This window comes from Galeopterus variegatus, unplaced genomic scaffold (assembly GCF_000696425.1).
Source record: "Galeopterus variegatus unplaced genomic scaffold, G_variegatus-3.0.2 Scaffold3820, whole genome shotgun sequence".
NCBI classification, from domain to species: domain Eukaryota; kingdom Metazoa; phylum Chordata; class Mammalia; order Dermoptera; family Cynocephalidae; genus Galeopterus; species Galeopterus variegatus.
The window spans coordinates 122267-143434 of NW_007729931.1; the positions used below are offsets into that span (position 1 = coordinate 122267).

The 21168-nt window shown below is 36.7% G+C and overlaps 1 protein-coding gene across 1 annotated transcript in view; it reads left to right on the forward strand.

Moving 5' to 3' along the window:
* The window catches only part of SLC5A12 (solute carrier family 5 (sodium/monocarboxylate cotransporter), member 12), a 67911-nt gene extending 55314 nt beyond the window's left edge, over positions 1-12597 (forward strand). The window contains exons 13-15 of the mRNA XM_008586076.1: positions 1223-1326; positions 10929-11056; positions 12440-12597. Of these exons, the coding sequence (XP_008584298.1) occupies positions 1223-1326; positions 10929-11056; positions 12440-12592 (385 nt within the window). The 3' untranslated portion in view covers positions 12593-12597. The remainder of the gene's footprint in view (positions 1-1222; positions 1327-10928; positions 11057-12439) is intronic.
* The last annotated feature ends 8571 nt before the right edge of the window (positions 12598-21168 follow it).

The window sequence follows — 21168 nt, forward strand, 5'->3', positions numbered from 1 at the left end:
CCAGAGGGGATGTTTTGAAATCGCAGGAGACTCTTCTTCCCAGGACATCTGTCTAAAAAGTAAAAACAAAGCACTCACATAAATATGAGGTTGCTGGCTCTGAGAGAATGTAAGCATCTATGTGTCACATTTTCTATCACCTGCCAGTTGTAAATGGGCAGTTTTGCCTGAGATGTAAAATTAACCAAACTGCTTTTGGGTCTTGTTTTCACAGGACATTGGTGACATTGCAACAAAAGCCTCACTCCACTGAGAAGGGAGATAAGCTTTAATTGCTCTCACATGAGATCTGTATCTAGAATTCATTTATATCACTCCAAATTCAAATAAATTTGAAATTGCCCAGGAATTAAAGAGTTACTTCTGCCTCCTCTTCTGAAAGAGACATTTGAGGAATTCTCTTTTTCTAGTGTGTTAGCTTATTGATGCTAAACAGTAGGGAGAGAACCTACTCTGGGCTGCACCAAGGGACGAAGTTGTGGAGTATAGCATGGAGCACTGAGTAGATGGTCCTTGCTATACAGTATATGGGCACTCCATTATCTTGCTTCCATTGGCCTCTGAGGTTAATTTAGTTTACAGCCATTCCTTTTCATAAATCATATGGTCAATCAATATCAACCTATTTATAGTTCCCCGTCCACCATGTTCTTTCTTCTCTCCTGCCTATGCTAACTCTATTCTCTTTTGTTGAAATGCTAAATCCTGGCCCTGACTGCCTTCTTTGCTTGATTAACTACAAACATTCTTTAAAAACAAACTGAGGTACCATCTCACACATCAGCCTAGGTTTAATACCTTACATTAATGCTTTGTTTCTACCGAGGCACTACCAGTCAATTTCTGATTATTTTTTAGCTCCTGTATATAGACTTTGTGGCTTTCTTATCTTTATATCTCCAGTGTCTGGCACTGCACCTGGGCTTTATAAACATCCAAGAAATATGTAATGCAAAAAAATGGCAAACATGGTCCTCACTGCAATACTTATAATTCAGTATACACATTGCAATATTTGTAATTCAGGGTTGAAATGAATTGAGTGGAATACAAAGCACAACTGGTCTACAATCAGTTCTTTTTAAAAAAGAACTAGATGGCAAAAAGTTAAACTTTGAGGTATCGAGAGATACCAGACTCTAAAATGAACCCTGAGTAGTCCTCTAAGTCAGTGTGGATCATAACTTCAGAATGCATGAAACTGTGCTGTTGTCTTCTGCAGACCTGCAATAGCTGACACCTGGTACTCACTCTCCTACCTCTACTACAGTGCAGTGGGCTGCCTAGGATGCATTATTGCTGGAGTAATCATCAGCTTCATAACAGGTTGGTTAAATGGATTTCTCTCTTTGGGACCAAAGAAGATGGGCTAGTTCATGCACTGGTGGCCTAGGTGGTTGTCTTAGGTGGTTTGATTTTGGGTCTACCACAAAAAGCCTTATTCTCAGAGAGATGTCTACTCTCTCCAAGCTGATATATAAAAGCATCCCTGTAATTATTACATATGTGGTTGTTAATATATATAACATATATATTAAAATATTCCCTATATATTACTTTAAAAAGTAAGATGTTTTGACACACAGCCTCCAAAAGCCTGAGTATAAGAAATCCTTTGTAATACAACAATCAGTGGTTCTTTCCCCTTCACTCAGTAAGAGACTGGAGATTTTCCCATCACCATCTTACTATCTCATGAGATCAACCTTTGCAAATAAGCTACTAGATAAGTGGAGGAAACTCTTTCTGTTGTTTTTGCCTTTGTTGTCCTTTGGAGGCCACTGCTCTAGGGTCATCAAGCTCTTTACTGTGAGCAGCTTCACTGTAAGCCACTTTTGGTACCAGTGTTTACTACAGTCCCTCTGATGACTTAATGTCCTTTTTGAACCAAAGCCCATGAGGGAATGGTAGTGATGGCAGTGAGGGTTGGAGGAGGAAATGGTCTGGAATAGGCCCACTGTATTCATGTTCTTCTTCCTCCTTAGAGCATGTATTTTAGCTGAATAAATTATTAAGTTATTCTACTTTTTAAATACCATAATGTAATATGCCTATAAGAAATGGAAAGTCAATATTCCTATTCGACACAACATCTGAATAGCAACATTTCTCGTGACAGTGTATTGAAAATGCTATGTTCAAGCTCCTATGCCTTATTATTCTGGATATAATATCACTAGCCATTCACTTAAATTTAAGAAAATCTTAAGTATGATAAGAAATAGAGCATAGGCCACAGAGAGGCCTGCCCACCACCCAAGCAGGAGACCTGGTGAGCACCAGTCCCAAGCACTGTTGCCACCAACACCACCGGCCCATGCCTGAGCCCTGGAGAGGCCCACCCACCACTCAATTGGGAGCCCAGATGAGTGCTGCCCCATGTGCCACTGCTGCCACCATGAGCCCATACATTAGCCCCAGAGTAGGCTCATACCCACCACCTGAGCAGGAGCCAAGGCAGCCTACCACACACTCAACTACACTGATACAAGAAGAGTCACCAGCAGAGCCTACAAATAGAGGAGGAAGTCTTTCCCCTCCTAGCATGCTCCAGAGTAATAGAAGAAACAAGTGCCTTATCAGATGACCAAATATCAATGAAAAAATACTAGAACCTACAAATAAAAAAGAAGATGTGACACCACTGAAGGATTATGGTAATTTATAAGTACCAGACCCCATAGATCAGGAAACCCTTGAAATATCTGAAAAGGAATTATGAGCACTGATCTTAAGAAAACTCAAAGAGATAAGCAAAAAATCAATTAGGGAACATAATGAAACAAGAAAAAATATCCAGGATACGAAGGAGTAAATTTACAAAGAGATTAATAACTTAAAAAAGAATGTAACAGAACTCCTAGAAATGAAGGATTCTCTCAATGAAATAATAATAATAAAAAATAAAACAGAACAGAAAGTTGGAGTAGCAGGCTAGAGCACGCAGAAGAAAGAAATCTCAGACCTCGAAGACAGTCTTTTTGAAATAACCCAGGTAGACAAGAAAAAGAAAAAAAGAATTTTTTAAAAAACGAAGAAAATTTAAGAGAGCTAGCAGACAACTTCAAGTGCACAAACATCTGAATCATGCTTATTCTGGATGGGGAGGAAAAAGGAAAAGGCATTGAAAAATTATTCAAGGAATAATAACAGAAAACTTCCCAGGTATAGGGAGGGATGCAGACCTTCAGATCCAGGGAGCCCAAAGATCCCCAAAGAGATTCAATCCAAAAAAGATCCTCTCCAAGACACGTGATAGTCAGACTGGTAAAACTCAAAGACAGAGAGAATTCTATCAGCAGCAAGAGAAAAGCACGAAGTCATCTATAAGGGAGCTCCCATCAGACTCACAGAAGACTTACCAACTGAAACCTTATGGCCAGAAGAAATTGGGATGATATATTCAAAAGACTAAAAGAAAAAAACCTGCCAGCCAAAAATACTATATCCAGCAAGGTCATCCTTCAGAAATGAAGGATAAATAGTGTATTTTCCAGACAACCAAAAATTATGGGAGTTCACTACCACACAACAAGTCTTGTAAGAAATTCTCAAGGGAGCCCTGCATCCAGAATCTAAAATATGATAATCATCACAGATTCATAAGAGCAAAAACTGCTGTTAAAACCCAAATGCAAACAAGAAAGAAAAAGAAGCTAAATCACATCACCTCAAATATCCAACTAACATTGAAGATGAAAAATGAAAGGGGAAGAAATGAACAAATGATATTTAAAACACCTAAACAAAAAGCAATATAATGACAGGAATAAAGCAATACTTGTCAATAACCACCCTAAGTGTAAGTGGATCAAAATTCCCATTCAAAAGACATAGACTGACTGATTGGGGAAAAAAAGCTAAACCCAACTATATGCTATCTTCAACAGTCCCACTTCACCTATAAAGACACGCACAGACTAAAAGTGAAGGGATGGAAAAAATATACCATGTGAAAGGAAACTAAAAATGGGCAAGAATAGCTATTATTATATGAGATAAAATAGACTTTAAACCAAAAACCATAAAAAGATACAAAGAAGGCCATTATATAATCATAAAGGGAACTATCCAGTTGGAAGACATAACAATAATAAATATGTAGGCACCCAGTACTGGAGCACCCAGATATGTAAAGCAAACATTTTTAGACTTGATGAATGAAAAAGACCCTAATATGATAATGGTGAATGAACTGAACAACCCCCTCTCAGCATTGGACAGATCTTCCAGACAACAAATCAATAAAGAAACACAGGATTTAAACTATGCCTTAGATCAGTTGGACCTGGCAGACATCTACAGAACATTTCATCCAGTAACTACAGCATACACATTCTTCTCATCAGCACATGGAACATTTGCCAGGATAGACCACATGTGAGGTCACAAATCAAGTCTCAGCAAATTTAAAAACATTGAAATCATTCCAAGTATCTTTTCAGACTACAATGGATTAAAACTGAAAGTCAATAACAAGTGAAACCCAAGTAATTATATGAGTGCATGGAAACTAAACAACAGACTCCTGAATGAACTAAGGGTATAAGAAGAAATTAAATAGGAAATCAAAAAGTTTCTTGAAACTAAGGAAAATAAAGATACATCATACCAAAACTGTGGGATACTGCAAAAGCAGTACTAAGAGGGAAGTATATTGCAATAAATGCTCATATCAAAAGAATGGAAAGACTTCAAATAAATGGCCAAACACTATGCTTCAAAGAACTAGAAAAACAACAGCAATCCAATCCTAAAAGTAGTGGATAGAAAGAAATAATTAAGATAACAGCAGAACTAAATGAAATAGACACCTAAAAAAAGACACAAAAGATCAATGAAACAAAAAATTGATTTTTTTTAGAAGATAAAAAAAATAGCTGGGTTAACAAAAACAATAACCACAAAAAAAAAAAAAAGAAAGAAAGAAAGAAGGAAAGAGAAGACCCAAATAATAAAAATCAAAAATGAAAAGGGAGACATTATAACTGATACCATAGAAATATGTAGAATCATTAGAGATTATTATAAACAATTGTATGTCAATAAATTTGAAAACCTGGAGGAAATGGATAAATTTCTGGACACATACAAACTGCCAAGACTGAACCAAGAAGAAATAGAAAACCTGAACAGACCAATAACAAGCAATGAGATTAAAGCAATATTCAGCAATCCTTCAATGAAGAGAAGCCTAGGACCAGATGGCTTTACAGCTGAATTCTATCAAACTTTGAAAGAAGAATTAATACCACTTTTCTTCAAACTATTCCAAATAATTGAAACAGGAGCCATTCTCCCAAACTCATTCTATGAGGCCAGCCTCACACTGATGCCAAAAGCAGACAAAGGTACAACAAAAAAAGAAAATTACAGGCCAATATCCTTGATGAACATAGATGCGAAAATCATCAACCAAATATTACCAATCAGAATACAGCAACACATCAAAAAAATTATACACCATGATATAGTGGGATTCATCCCAGGCATGCAAGGGTGGTTCAACATAAACAAGTTAATAAACGTGATCTACCACATCAACAAAATAAAGAACAAAATCCATATTATTATCTTAATAGATGCAGAAAAAACATTTGACAAAATTCAACATCCCTTCATGATAAAGACTCCAAGCAAATTAGGTATAGAAGGGAACTATCTCAACACAATAAAAGCCGTTTACAACAAACCATTGCTAATATAATCCTTAATGGGAGAAAGCTGAAGGTTTTTTCCTTAAGAACAGGAACAAGCCAAGGATGCCCACTCTCACCACTACTATTTAAAATAGTATTGGAAGTACTATCCAGAGCAATTAGGCAAGAAAAAGAAATAAAGGGGATTCCTGGAAAGGACAAAATCAAACTGTCTCTGTTTGAAGACAACATGAACTTATATATAGAAAAACCTAAAGACACTACCAAAAACCTCTTAGAGCTGATTAGCAATTTCAGTAGTGTTGCAGGATACAAAATGAACACTGAAAATCAGTAGCAATTTTATATTCCAGTAACTAGCAGAAAAAGAAATCAAGAAAGTAAGCCCATTTACAATAGTCACCAAAAAGTGAAATGTCTAGGAATCAATTTAACCAAGGAGATGAAAGATCTCTACAATGAGAACTATAAAACCCTCCTGAAAGAAACTAAAGAGGACACAAAAAGGTGGGAAGACATGCGATGCTCTTAGATGGGAAGAATTAACATTGTGAAAATGTCCATTCTACTCAAAGCAATCTACATATTCAATGCAATCCCCATCAAAATACCAATGACATTCTTCACAGAAATAGAGAAAACACTCCTAACATTCATATGGAACAACAAAAGACTGTGAATAGTCAAAGTAATCCAGAGCAAAAAATAAAAAGTAAAGACAGAGGCATAACACTACCCATCTTCAAATTTTATTATAAAGCTATTGTAACAAAAACAGCATGGTACTGGCATAAAAATAGACACTTGGATCAATGGAACAGAATGGAAAACCTGGGAATCAACCCATATATTTATAGCCAACTGATTTTTGACAAAGGCAATAAGAACATACATTAGGGAAAAGACTGCCTCTTCAATAAATGGTGCTGGAAAAATTGGATATCCATATGTAGAAGAATAAAACTGGATCTGTTCCTCTCACCATGTACCAAAATCAACTCAAAATGGATTAAAGACTAAAATATAATACCTAATACCATAAAATTATTAATGGAAAATACAGAAGGAACACTCCAGGAAGTAGGACTGGGCAAAGACTTTATGAATAAGACCCCAAAAGCATAAGCAGCAAAAGAAAAAATGAAAACAACATATGGGATTATATCAAACTAAAAAGCTTTTGCACAGCAAAAGAAACAATCAACAGAGTGGAAAGGAAACTTACAGAATGGGAGAAAATATTTGCAAACTATACATCAGACAAGAGATTAATATCCAGAATATATAAAGAACTCAAACAACTATACAGTAAAAACAAAACAAAAACAAATAATCTAATTAAAAAATGGCCAAAGGAGATGAATAGACATTTTTCAAAGGAAGGTATACAAATGGTCTACAGGTACATGAAAAAATGTTCAGCATCACTAATCATCTGAGAAATGCAAATCAAAACCATATTAAGATATCATTTCACCCCAGTTAGCGTGGCCATTATTAACAAGACCAAGAACAACAAATGCTTGCAAGGATGCAGGAAAAGTGGAACTCTTGTGTACTGTGGGTAGGACTGTACATTGGTGCAGCAATTATGGAAAACAGTATGGAGATTCCTCAAACAACTACAGATAGAACTACTATATGATAAAGCAATCCCAATACTGGGTATATACCCAAAGAAATGGAAATCATCATGTCTAAGGGATACCTGCACCCCCATGTTCACTGCAACTCTATTTACAATAGCCAAAATATGGAAACAACCTAACAGTCCAACAACGAATTATGGGAAAAGGAAAATGTGGTATATATACACAATAGAATACCACTCAGCCATAAAAAGAGTGAAATTCTGCCATTTGCAGCAACATTGATGAGTCTGGAGAAAATAATATTAAGTGAAATAAACCATACAGGGAAAGAGAAATACTGCATGTTCTCACTCATAACTGGGTGCTAAGTAAAGAGGAAGGGAGGAAGGGGGAAGGATGGAAGGAAGGAAGGAACCACAATGATATGATGAACTTTCAGAAGGAAACAACAAACCTAAGGATACTAGAGATGATGGAGGGGGAAGGTAGGAGGTTTGGGGATTGATAGGCTGGGCAAAGGGCATAAACAAAAAGTACAATTTATAATAATGAATACGCTAAGAATAAAAAGTAAAAATTACAAAAAATAAATAAATAAAAGCTAAAACTTTGAATCCCCCAAATTATTGATCAACTACATAGGTACTGCTACAGAAAACTGTCATAATTCAACATTAGTTAAATGTACCATTAAAGTATCTATGTAATTAATGGGAATAAAAAAGCAATAGAACATAAGTTTTTTATCAGCACCGCACTCTACCGAGTGAGCCACAGGCCGGCCCAGAACATAAGTTTTTTAATCTCAGCCTTTTATTTAGTAACAATTCCGCAAATATCTTTCTTTATGTAAATAGTTTCAGATGAAAGGTTGTTTATTTTGTTTAAATTTGCCTCAGTAACCTGAAGAGTATGGAGACATCCTTGATACTAGTGAGATACACCTAGGCATATCAGTCAAGTGGTCAGTCACCACTTAGAAGGCAGCCAAATTTGTACACACTAAATCCTGTGGCTAGAAAGTCTATGTATTTTCCAGATGTGCATCAGAATTGGCATGTTCTTGTGTCAACATTTATGTCACATTTGGATTGAAAATTCTTTGCCATCTTGAGCATGAAAAACTGTCCTGGCATCAATTTATGTGTTTACCTTTTCTCTAAATGTCTCAAGTCTCAGTAAAATATTCTTAAGATCAAAAGGGAGCCCTCTCTCAAAGTCTTATGCCACCAAGCCTTTGGAAAAGTATTGAATCCGGCCACCAGATACTCTTGCCTTCTGGTGCCTATCATGCAAATAAGGACTTAGTGCTATGCTAACGTGACACCTTCAGGTCTGGTTCATAAGGGACTTTCACAAATCTTCTATAGCACACACTGAATCTTTTTAAAATAAAGGTCTTAAAGTGTTTAACTATTTGTAGGAGAGGCTTAGTAGGGAAGGGCAGAGGCCTGTTCTCTTTGTGTTGTATTTTATCTTGGTCTTACTATTTTTCTTTCTTGGTCTTAAGTGGAGATAATTTCAATTCTACTTCTAGATAACCTAGCACCTCAAAGGTATGCTATTCATGTTACTCATATATGTTGACAAATAGAATTATGTCCATGTTGACTAGCACCTCTAGGAATTTTATATCATTAATATTCTCTGCATCAGCTGTTGAGAGGAGATCTTGGCCCAAGATACACTTTAAAGTCTTCATTATTTCTTCTACCGGGCAGCTGAAAGTAACTTTTTTCCTTTATCCTTTTTAGCCACGTAAAATTAAAATATCATTCCCTAAATCAAGAACAAATACCATTGTTGGTTTATCAAGTGGCTGGAACATCCCATTATAAGGAAAATATGTACAGATATATGGTACTCTCTTTTTCAGTGTACAGCAGTTTGTACACATCTAAATCTTACCAATTTTTTTTTTATCTACCATATGGATTATAAGGAAAATATGTACAGATATATGGTACTCTCTTTTTCAGTGTACAGCAGTTTGTACGCATCTAAATCTTACCAATTTTTTTTTTATCTACCATATGGTTGCAGGTCTTAGATACAAAGCCTTTAGTCATCAGTCCATTATTTTTATCTCTTAGATCAGGGTTTGATAAACTGTGGCTAAATCTGGCCCACCACCTGTTTTTGTAAATAAAGTTTTATAGAAACATAGCATACTCATGCATTTACTATTTTTTAAATTTTATTATTACACAACGTCAACATTTTTTGTGGCCCTTTACCAATTGTGCATGGTTGATTTCACTCTACAAAGGCAGAGTTGAATATAGTCATGTGTTACTTAACAGTAGCAATATATTTTGACAAATGTGTTGTTAGGTGATTTCATCATTTTGCAAAAGTGTGTTATGAAAGAAAGCAAAGATGAATTTTCCTATCATCTACACTGGCCACTAGTTGTATGAGCAAGGGCCCTATAATTATATTACTAAATCTCTCTGTGCTTCACTTTCCTCATCTGTTAAATGGGGATTAAAATAATACCACCCCTACTTAAAGGTAGCTCAGACCTTTAAGATTGCCTTTCTGTCTCAAAGGTCTGTGCTGCCTTTGGGAGGGTTACCCCATGGGTAAGCTAGGCGCTTCTCCTCAACATATTTTGTAGTGGGTTTGTCTACACCAGCATCACCACAAACACGTGGGTATGGTGACAATGTTATGATCAGGCAGTGTCTGGCACATTGGTAGAATTTGATCAAGGTATGTAACCACTGCTACACTATGCCCTCTAGGAACCATTAGACTAAACTGGGTTATCATACTAATGACTGTCTTTGAATGAGATTATTAGTGAACAGTCATCATGACACAAAAATTTGCAAAGGTTCTGGAAAGAGGAACATCATCAGCTTTTAAATCTTGGTTTGAATATCAGTGTGACTCTTGCTCCACCACAGGATATGAAGAAATGGGTCATTGAGCAGGTATGTTTTGAAGATAGGAAAAGGAGGTGTGAGAAAAGTCTAGAGTACCTGGGGGGGGGGGGGGGGGGGGGGGGAGGGAACGTGAGGGTATTGCTTGTCCAAGATGGGTGGGAGGAAGAAGAAACAGTAAAAACAATCTTTTTAATTTCACAAATACGGACTTAGATGATCTCAAATATATCTGATTTGGCTAAAAACCAAAAACTTTCTTAAAGAAAAAAACTTATATAACATTGGTTATCTCTTCTGTTGCCCGGGGGGGGCGGGAGGAGGGAACGTGAGGGTATTGCTTGTCCAAGATGGGTGGGAGGAAGAAGAAACAGTAAAAACAATCTTTTTAATTTCACAAATACGGACTTAGATGATCTCAAATATATCTGATTTGGCTAAAAACCAAAAACTTTCTTAAAGAAAAAAACTTATATAACATTGGTTATCTCTTCTGTTGCCCTGTGAAAGGTACTAGTAGCGTTTTCAATAATACGTATTTAAAAATAAATATGTTATCTCTGTTTAACTCTATAGCCGCGAGCTTGCCTGACCTGACAATTTGTGAATATTTAAAAACTAACTCCTATCACTTTCAGCTGTTAACCAATTTCTATTTATTAACCAGTAGGGCCTGTTTCACCCTTGTACTAAGAGGTAACCTACTTCTCAAGCTGACAATGCCTTAACTCCTTAAAGGAAGTCCTGGAATCCTGTAACCATCTAATCCATTGGTTCTTTCTTAATAGGTCACCAAAGTGGCAAGGATATTCAACCACTGTTAATTAGACCAGTTTGCAATTTATTTTGCTTTTGGTCTAAGAAATATAAAACACTGTGCTGGTGTGGAGTTCAGCATGAGAGTGATACAGAGCAGGTGAGCTGATGTTTGAGCTTCTAAAAATATGTATTTGCTCAGAGGGATTCCTTTCTTGCCCATTTAAACCAGCTGCAAATGTGAGTATATGGAGGTAATGCAGTGAAAGGTAGAACATGAAAGAATCTGGGCTTCAACTTCAGACTTAACCTCAGTTAATTAGCTTTTAAGTACATAACTATGTTAATATGTAAATGTGCCTTTGGGCTGAATTGTTGACATTGCAAGTGATCAATTTCCAAATTTTCTTTTAACACCTGTGAGGGTGAATTCAAGGAAAAAAATACAAAACAAAACAAAAAAACAGAAAAGAAACAAAATAGGGGGCACAGTCTCATATAAAGGTTATAAGCATTGATTTTCAAGTCAGACAGTCCTGAGTTTAACCCCAGTTCCATGTCTTACTTTTCTTCGGTAAGTTATTCAACTTCTCTGAACTTCGGCGTTTTTTATCTGAGAATTGGGGGGAGATTAGGCAGAGTGACATGGACACACCATCTTGAGTTCCATAGGGTATAAATATAAAGTAAGATTTATTGAGGGAATTTATAAATTGAGAAGCGGCAAGAAGCATCTAACTCCCCAGTTCTCTTTATCACACTAACAAATGTATTTAGGTCAGTTGGGACTAGAGACAGTAGCCAAGTACTATGAAGGTCTCATCAGCCAAAGACCACCAGGAAGAGCACGCAGTGAGACAAAATTGGCTGTTCACCAAGATGAACAATTTATTTTGCTGGGAAAGCAGCTGGTTGAGCAATTTATTGCTCATATAAATGAATTTTTTAAAGTTCTAGAAGCAATTAATTAAGTTACACACTGGTTTACAGACTTATCTCCCTGGGAGAGAATTTACCGGAATAAATAATGACTTCTGTTGATGCAGGCAGCTGCCGTTTTCAAGGATGAGTTGAGAGTGGGAGGAGACACTCAGTGTGTCACTATTACGCTCTTTTGCCAAATAATGTTGAGCAACCTCTAGGGGGGTTTGCATACAGTTGCCCCTGTTATCATCAAGAGGCCTTGCTGATAGGTAGAAAGGGCTCCCATCATCTAAGACACGGGTTTGCCTCACCTCATGAGACAATAATGTTACTTCACAGGATTGCTATATTAAATGCAAGATGTATAAATTTCTTCATGGAGCACAAGACATATTGTAAACATTCAATAAATTGTTCTTTTTGTCATTATCATTAAAAATGGCACCTATATGAATGATCAAAGTTATCAATTAGGAAGTGTCATGGGTCAGAGTTGTTTGTACTGCTTTTGTATATATATATCATTTTTTTTAAGGGGAGGCCTAAGCAATATTCCCACAGGTTGATTTACAATGCATCAAAACTACCTCATTAATATGTATCTTTCCATTTTTCTCAGGAAAATCTTGAGATTGACAGTACCTGGAAAAAAGGGGCTGAATCTGTCTTACATAATGGACTCAGGGGAGAAAGCCCGACCCACATTCCAGGCTATGATCCCAAGAACCAAAGTTACAACAATATGGCATTTGAGAATATTACCCATTTCTAAGGCAACACTATTCATTAGTAGACTTGTGTAGTTGCCATTGCTAAAACACAGGAATGTCCAATGTCTATTTATACTTATTTATAACTACAAATGAAATGACTGTTTCCCACATATTCTTTCAAAGAACCCAACTTGCAAGGGAGAAAAAACAGCCAGGCCCTCAGGGACCTGGAGATGTTCTTCTTGAATAAATTAGGACTAGATTTCATCATAGTGCAAGGAATCAAAAATCTCTTTGCTTTATATCATATTAAACTTCAGTATTTTGTTTTTATAATTTTTTAACTGTCAAAATATCTTGGAATTTGGGGGTTCCAGTACAAGATGGTTGACTAAAGACATGCAGCATTTGTCTGTGACACAAGGAAAGCCCAAAACAATAAATAGATAATCACACTTTGAGTAGACTGTCTAGGAGAGAACACTGGAATTCAGCAAAATGGTGAAGAAGATTCTCCAAGGCTCAGAAACTCAGGAGGGCCACAGAAAGGCGTGAAGCACCTGACCAATATCAGCTCAGAGCCAAGAGAGACTCCTTACTGCAGGGAAAAGGTAGGCAAAAGATTCCTCAACAGTTCACACTCCCACCACAGATGACTGTAATCCTAGCTGCAAGAGAGCCAAGCAGTCCTTGCAGGCCATGAGCCCAGTATAGGAAGTTGCTTGGAGCCCACAAGACTGCATTATTCCAGAGGAGGAATTCACACTGAGCTCTTCCATCCCCTGGAACCCAGGGTGCTGCATCACGTTGCAATTTTTGGGATTGAAGCCAACACCAGAGTGCATTCTGCCCTGGGGCCCAATAGCCTTAGCAACTGCACATCCCTAAGGCCCTTCAGCATGCTGTGACTCCAACATTTGAACTCATGCAATGGCATGCACCCCTGGAAACAGGTGATTCAGCAGAGTGGAGAGGCCAGCTCCAAGACAAAGGGAGCCAATGCTCTTATTTTCCAGAGGCTGAGAGCTGACCAACTGGGGCATTCTGCAAGTGCCAGTGGCCCTGCTTTCTTCAGTGGAGTGCATGCATGCCTTTTCTGGGGGCACGGAGTCCTGCTGTGGCTCCAGCATACCCAGAGCATCCCACTACAGCTGAGGAGATTCAGAGATCTCCAGCATCTCTCCTGGGGATGGAGGATTCCACCCATGGCCCCAACCTCACCAGGAGTCACCCACTCCACTTGAGGAGCTACAGAGCACACCAGAGCCTCTCTTAGAAGCACAGAGTCCTGACCACAGGTACAGCAACCTTGCTCAGAGTTGTCCACTCCAGCTGGGGACCTGCAGAGTCTCACAGAGACTACCCTGTGGGCACAGGATCCCACCCACAGCCTTAACAATTTCACCCAGAGTTACTCACTCCAGCTGAGAAGCTACAGAGCACCCCAGTGTATATCTTGGGGGCATGGGACCTCACACACAAACACAGCAACCCTGCTCAGAGTCACTCACTCCAGCTGAGGAGCTTCAAAATTGCACACAATCTCTCTCTCAGGAGTCAGAGATCCTGAGTGTGGCTCCAATGATTACACACATAGTTGCTCATTAAGCTGAGGAAATGCAGAGCACCCCAGTGCCTCTTCCAGGAGCACAGGATGCTGGCTGCACCCCTAGTGAGCCTACCCATGGTGGTTCACTTCAGCTGAGAAGCTACAGAATGCCCCAGCACCTCTCCCAAAAATTCATAGTCCTGGATACAGTTCAAGTAACCTGCCCCCTGGGGTGGCCACTCCACCTAAGGACATGCAAAGCACCCTAGTGCTTCTCTTACGGGTTCATGGTCTTCCTCATTAGCTCCACCCACTTTGAGTAGGTAATTGCTGCAGCACCTGTCCTGGAACTCCCAAGTCCTGACTGTGACCCCAGTGACCCCATCCAGGGTCATCCACTTCAAATGAGAAATCATCTAATTCACCACTGCATCTCCCAGGGGATCAAGGTCCTGCCTGCAGACCCAGAACAATTCCCAATGTCACCATTCCCACAAGGAGCTGTCAAGAACCCCAGCACCTAGGCTATGAAGGCACTCACAGACAATTTCAATGTTGAATGCAATCAAAGAAGTCAGAGACTACACTACTGCACTCACGTAGAACCAAACCTAAAACACTGTACCCAACTGATGCTCTAGAACACATCCATAGCAAAATGTCTCTCACTTCAAATGTTACACCAGAAAATTAGAAAAAGCAATTGTACTACCAGGTACCCAGAAATAAATGTAGGTATACAAGAAAATAAATAATACCCTTGAAAGAATACAATAATATTCTAATGCAGGACCCAAAAGAAAAGGAAATTTATGAAATGCCTGAAAAGAAATTCAGAATAACAATCTTAAGAAAACTCAGTGATATTCAAAAGAATATAGATATAGACAGCTCAACAAAATCAGAAAAACAATTCAGAATCTGAACACACAATTCAACAGAGATAGATAAAACAAACCAAGAAGAAATCTTATAACTGAAGAATTTATTAATTGAAATATAAAATACAACCAAGAGCTTAAGCAACAGGCTATATCTAGCAGAAAAAAGAATTTTTGAACTTGAAGACAGGTCTTTTAAATAACCCAGTTGGACCAAACACAAACAGAAAAAAAAAGAATTAAAAAAGAATGAGGAAAGCCTATGAAATTTATGGGACAACTTTAAGCACACAAATGTTTGCATTATGGGTTTTTAAAAAGGGGAAGAGAAGGAAAAGATATCAAAAACCTATTTAATAAAACAAAAGCTGAAAAGTTCCTATGTTTTGAGTGAGATAAGACTTCCAGATACAAAAGAATTTTTAATTTAACTTTCAAAGAAATTTAACTTTCAATTGTCTTGTCTGAGGAACATTGTATCAAAGTGTCGAAAGTCAAATACAAAGAGAGTTCTAAAAACAGCAAGAGAAAAGCATCAAGTCACCTATGAGAGCATTCCCATCAGACTAACAGCAGATTTCTAAGTAGAAACCTTCCATGTCAGGAGAGTGGGAGATTATATATTCAAAGTGATAAAAAAATTAATAAAGCTGCTATCCAACAAAGATCCCCAAACAGATTTAACTCAAAAAGGTCTTCTCCAAGATACATTGTACTCAAATTGTCAAAAGTCAAAGACAAAGAAAGAATTCTAAAAATATCAAGAGAAAAGCATCAAGTCACCTGTAAGGGAATCCCCATCAGACTAACAGTAGATTTATCAGCATAAACTTTATAGGCCAGGTGAGAATGGGATGATATATTCAAAGCTCTAAAAGAAAAATACTGCCAGCCAAGAATACTTTGCTATCCAAGAACTTCCTTCAGAAATGAAGGAGAAACAGTGTCTTTGTGAGACAAAAAAAAAAGTGAAGGAACTCATCACCACTTAGACAGCCCCTACAAGAAATCCTTAAGGGAGTCCTACATCTGGAAAGAAATGAATAATAATTAACACCATGAAACAATTGAAAGAATAAAACTCACTGGTAGAGAGTATATGCAGAGGAGAAAGAGAAGGAAATTACATCTTATCACTATAGAAAACCACCAAAGAGCAAAGACAAACAACAAAAGAGGAAGAAGGAAACAAAGCACATACAAAACAACCATAACAGAATTAACAAAATGTCAGATGTAAGGCTACCCTTTTCAATAACAACCTTGCATATAGATGGATTAAATTACCCACGTAAAAGCTATAGACTGGCTGAATGGGTTAAAAGACAAGACTCAATTATATGCTACCTTCAAGAAACTAACTTCACCTGCAAAGACATAGATAGAAAAAAAGTGAAGGGATAAGTAAAGATATTTCATGCAAATGAAAACCAATATCAGCAGAAGTAGCTATACTTATACTGGATAAAATACATTTTAAATTAAAAAGAAACTATAAAAAGAGACAAAGGGCATTGTTTAATGACAAAGGGATCAATTCAGCAAGAGGATATAACGTTTGAAAATATATATGCACATAACATCAGAATACCCAGATATATAAAGAAAATATTAATGAATTTAAAGGGAGAGATAGACCCCCAATAAAATAATAGTAGGTGCTTCCAACACTCCTCTCTTGGCATTGGCCAGATCATCTAGACAGAAAATCAACAAAATCATTGAATTTAAATTGCACCATAGACCTAATAGGCCTATTAGGTATTTAAAGAACATTTCATCCTACAACTCCAGAACACAAAGTCTCATCAGCATGTTGAACATTCTCTAGAAGAGTCCACATGTTAGACCACAAGTCAAGTCTCAACAAATTTTTAAAAATTGCAATCATACCTGGCATCTTTTCAGACCACAAGAAAATAAAACTAGAAGTCAATAACAGGAGAAATTTCGGAAACTTTGCAAATTCATAAAAATTAAATAACATGCTCCTGAATGACCAATCAGTCAAAGAAGAAATTACGAAGTAAATTAAAACATTTCTTGAAACAATGAAAACAGAAACAACATATTACAACCTATGGGATACTGCAAAACCAGTACTAAGAGCAAAATTAAACAAACAGAAAAAAGAAAATAAAAGAGAAAAGAACTGATATAAAAGACCAATAAAAGGAAAAGTTGTTTTTTTGAAAAATTAAACAAAATAGACCAATCATTAGCTATATTAACAGAGAAAAAGAGAGAAGACCCAAATAAATAAAATCAGAAATGAAAAATGAGACATTACAGCTGAGATCACAGAAGTACAAACATTAGAGACTATTATAAATAACTATTTGCTGAAAACCTAGAATAAATGGGTAAATTTCTGGACATGTACAACCTACCAACTGAACTAAGAAAAAATAAAAATATTGAATAGACCAATAATGAGTAACAAGATTGAATAAGTAATTAGCAGTCTCCCAACAAAGTAAAGCCCCAAAATGGATGGCTTTAATGCTGAAATACACTGAACTTATAAAGAAGAACTAATAGCAATTCTTCTCAATTATTCAAAAAAAAAATCAAAGAGGAGGAAATTTTTTCAAACTCATTCTATGAGACCAGCATCACCCTGATAGCAAAATCAAACAAGGACAGAATGGAAAACACAAAACAAAACAAAACAAAAAACAACAGGCCAACATCACTGATAAATATAGATGTTAAAATACTCAACAAAATCCTAGCAAACTGAATTACATAACACATCAAAAGATTATACATCACGATTAAATGAGATTTAACTCAGGGATGTAAAGGTGTTTCAAAATACACAAATCAATAAATGTGATATCAACAAAACAGAGAAAAAACCCATATGGCCATCTCAGTAGATGCAGATAAACATTTGATGAAATTCATCAACCCTTCCTAAAAACTCTTAATATATTAGGTATAGAAGGAAAGTATCTCAACACAGTAAGGGCCACATAGGACAACCCCACAGCCAATATCATAATGAATGGGGAAAAGTTGAAAGTTTTTCCTCTAGGAACAGAAACAGCATAAGTATGTCCACTTTCACCACTGTCATTTAACATAGTACTGTAAGTCCTCACCAGGGCAATTATTCCAGAGAAAGAAAGGGCATCCAGATTGGAAAAGATGAAGTCTAATTGTCCCTATTTTCAGATAAAATGATGCTACACATAGAAAAATATAAAGACTCTACCAAAAACCTCTGAGAACTGTTAAAGTAATTCAGTAAACTTGTAGTATACAAAAATCAACATACAACAATGAATTTTTGGCATTTTGATTTTCCAACAATGAACATGCTGAAAATGAAATCAAAAAAGCAATCCCATTTATAACAGCTACCAAAAATAACTAAATAAATAAGTACCTAGGAATAAATTTAACCAAGAAGGTGAAAGATATCTATAATGAAAACAATAAAACATTGATGAAAGAAATTAAATAGGACATAAAGAAATGGAAAGATCTTCTGATGTTCATTAATTGAAAGAATTAATATTGTCAAAATGAAAATACTACCCAAAGTGATTTACACATGCAATGCATCCCTAAAAAAATAGAAATGACACTCTACAGAAATAGAAAAAACAATTCTGAAAATCATATGGAATGCCAAAAGACCCTGAATATCCTAAGCAATCCTTAGCAAAAAGCACAGAGCTGGATCATCACACTACCTGACTTCAAAATATACTACAAAGCTATAGTAATCAAAACAGCATGGTACTGGCATAAAAACAGACACATAGACAATGGACCGGTATAGACAATCCAGAAATACATCCAGGCATCCACAGCCAACTGATTTTTTACGAAAGTACCAAGAACATACACTGGGGAAAAAATAACCTCTTCAATAAACGGTGCTTGAAAAACTGGCTATCCATATGCAGAAGAAAGAAATTAAACCCCTATTTCTCACCACATACCCAAATGGATTAAGGACTTAAATGTAAGACTTGAAATTATGAAACTACTAGAAGAAAATGTAGGAGACATTGGTCTCCGATGTCAAGACATTGGTCTCAACAAAAATTTTATGGAGAAGACTTCTAAAGCACAGGCAAAACAAGCAAAAATCCACAAATGGGATTATATCAAACTAAAATGCTTCTGCACAGCAACAGAAACAAACAACAGAGCAAAGAGGCTACTGGTAAAATGAAAAAAATATATATTTGCAAACTATTCATCTGACAAGGGATTAATATCTATAACATATAAGGAACTTAACTGCAAAAAAAAAATGGAATTTAAAAATGGGCAAATGATCTGAATAGATATTTCTCAAAAGAAGAAATGTGAATGGTCAACAGGTAAATTAAAAAATGCTCAGCATCACTAATCATCAGAGAAATGCAAATCAAAACCACAATGAGATGTCATCTCAGCCCAGTTAGAATGGCTATTAGGAAAATTGCAAAAAATAACAAATGCTGGCAAGGATGCAGAGAAAATGGAACTCTTATACACTGTTGGTGGGAATGTAAATTAGTGCAGCCACTATGGAAAACAGTATGGAGGTTCATCAAGAAACTAAAAATAGAACTACCCTATGATCCAGCAATTCCACTGCTGGATATTTATCCAAAGGAAAGGAAAATAGCATACTAAAGAGATATCTGCAACTTCATGCTTATTGCAGCACTATTTATCATAGTCAAGATAATGGAATCAACCTGGGTGTCCATCTCCATAGGAATGAATGAAGACAATATGGTATGTACACATAATAGAATACTACTCAGCCATAAGAAGGAATGAAATCCTGTCATTTGTGGCAACATGGATGAGCCTGGAAGACATTACGTTAAGTGAAATAAATCACGTACAGAAAGATAAATACTACATGCTCTTTTGCACATGTGGAAGATAAAAAACAGTTGAGCTTGTAGAAGTAGAGAGTAAAATTATGGTTACTAGAGGCTGGGAAGGGGAGAGGGGAGGGGCATAGGAAGAAAAGTTTAATAGATGCAAAATCACAGCTAGATAGGAAAAATAAGTTCTACTAGTCTACAGTAGTGCTAGGCATCTGTAACAGTAACTTATTGTGTGTTCTCAAATGGCTAGAAGAGAGGAGCACAAATGCTCTCATTACAAAGAAATGATAAATTTTTACAATGATGAATATGGTAATTACTCTGATTTGATCATCCAACATTGTATACATGTATTGAATTATAGCTCTGAGCCCCATAAATATGTACAATCAATACATGTCATTTTAAAAATAAATGAATGAATTAAAAATATCTTGGACTTCTTTAAAGGGGGAAGGGGAATATGCATGTGAAATTATTCTCTGCCACTGCTGATAAAACAAGGGTGTGACATCCACCCTCCAACCTCATACCTCACATATACATTGATACATTCCATGCCTTGCTCCCCAACCCTGCAGCTGAATTTGGAACACTTAATTACTATTAACATCTTCCCAGTGCAACCTCTGAGTCCTTTTCCAGTCATTCCTAGTACTATAGCTGTCCTGACCGAACATTATATGTAATTCTACTAAGCTCAGCAAGAGAGACTGGTATGTCTGGGTAGTGGTAGCAATTATAACTAAATATCCTCTTCCATTTGTGCTGTCAGTGCAGTATTTCTTATTCTTTTCTATCAACTTCCAGCAAAAAATTGACTCAGTGCTGAACAAGAAGTTTGGAGTCTTTCTCCAGGGCCAGATAAAAAGGAAAGGGATATCCAGTAGAAGGCTGTTAGGATAGCACTGTGTAAAAAATCCTTGCAAATAGCTTACCATTTCATAGGAGATGTGATTAGCCATAGGGTCTTTTTTGTTGCCAAACATTTTGTCCACAGGATGTACACATGGCTCATTCAGCTCACATGTACAAACTCACTCCATCAGTCTAAGATGACAGCAGTAAAGATCTTAATAGTTAAACTCTAGGAAATGACTTTTAATGTTCTGGAGCAAGAGGTAATGTACTGACAAATGAAGTGGCAGTGAAAGCTTTTTGGAAGAAGCAAAGAAATCAAATTCTGAAAAGGTGATAGAAAGAACCAATGCCACAGAGACTAGACTGCAGGAAAGATAACTGGCAACACACCTACGTCTGGGAGTCAGGTGTATTAGGACAGGTGTCAGATATTTATTTTGGTGGCCAGGTAAGAGCAAGAGGCCTAGAATGGTACATCAGCAAAGCAAGAAGAAATG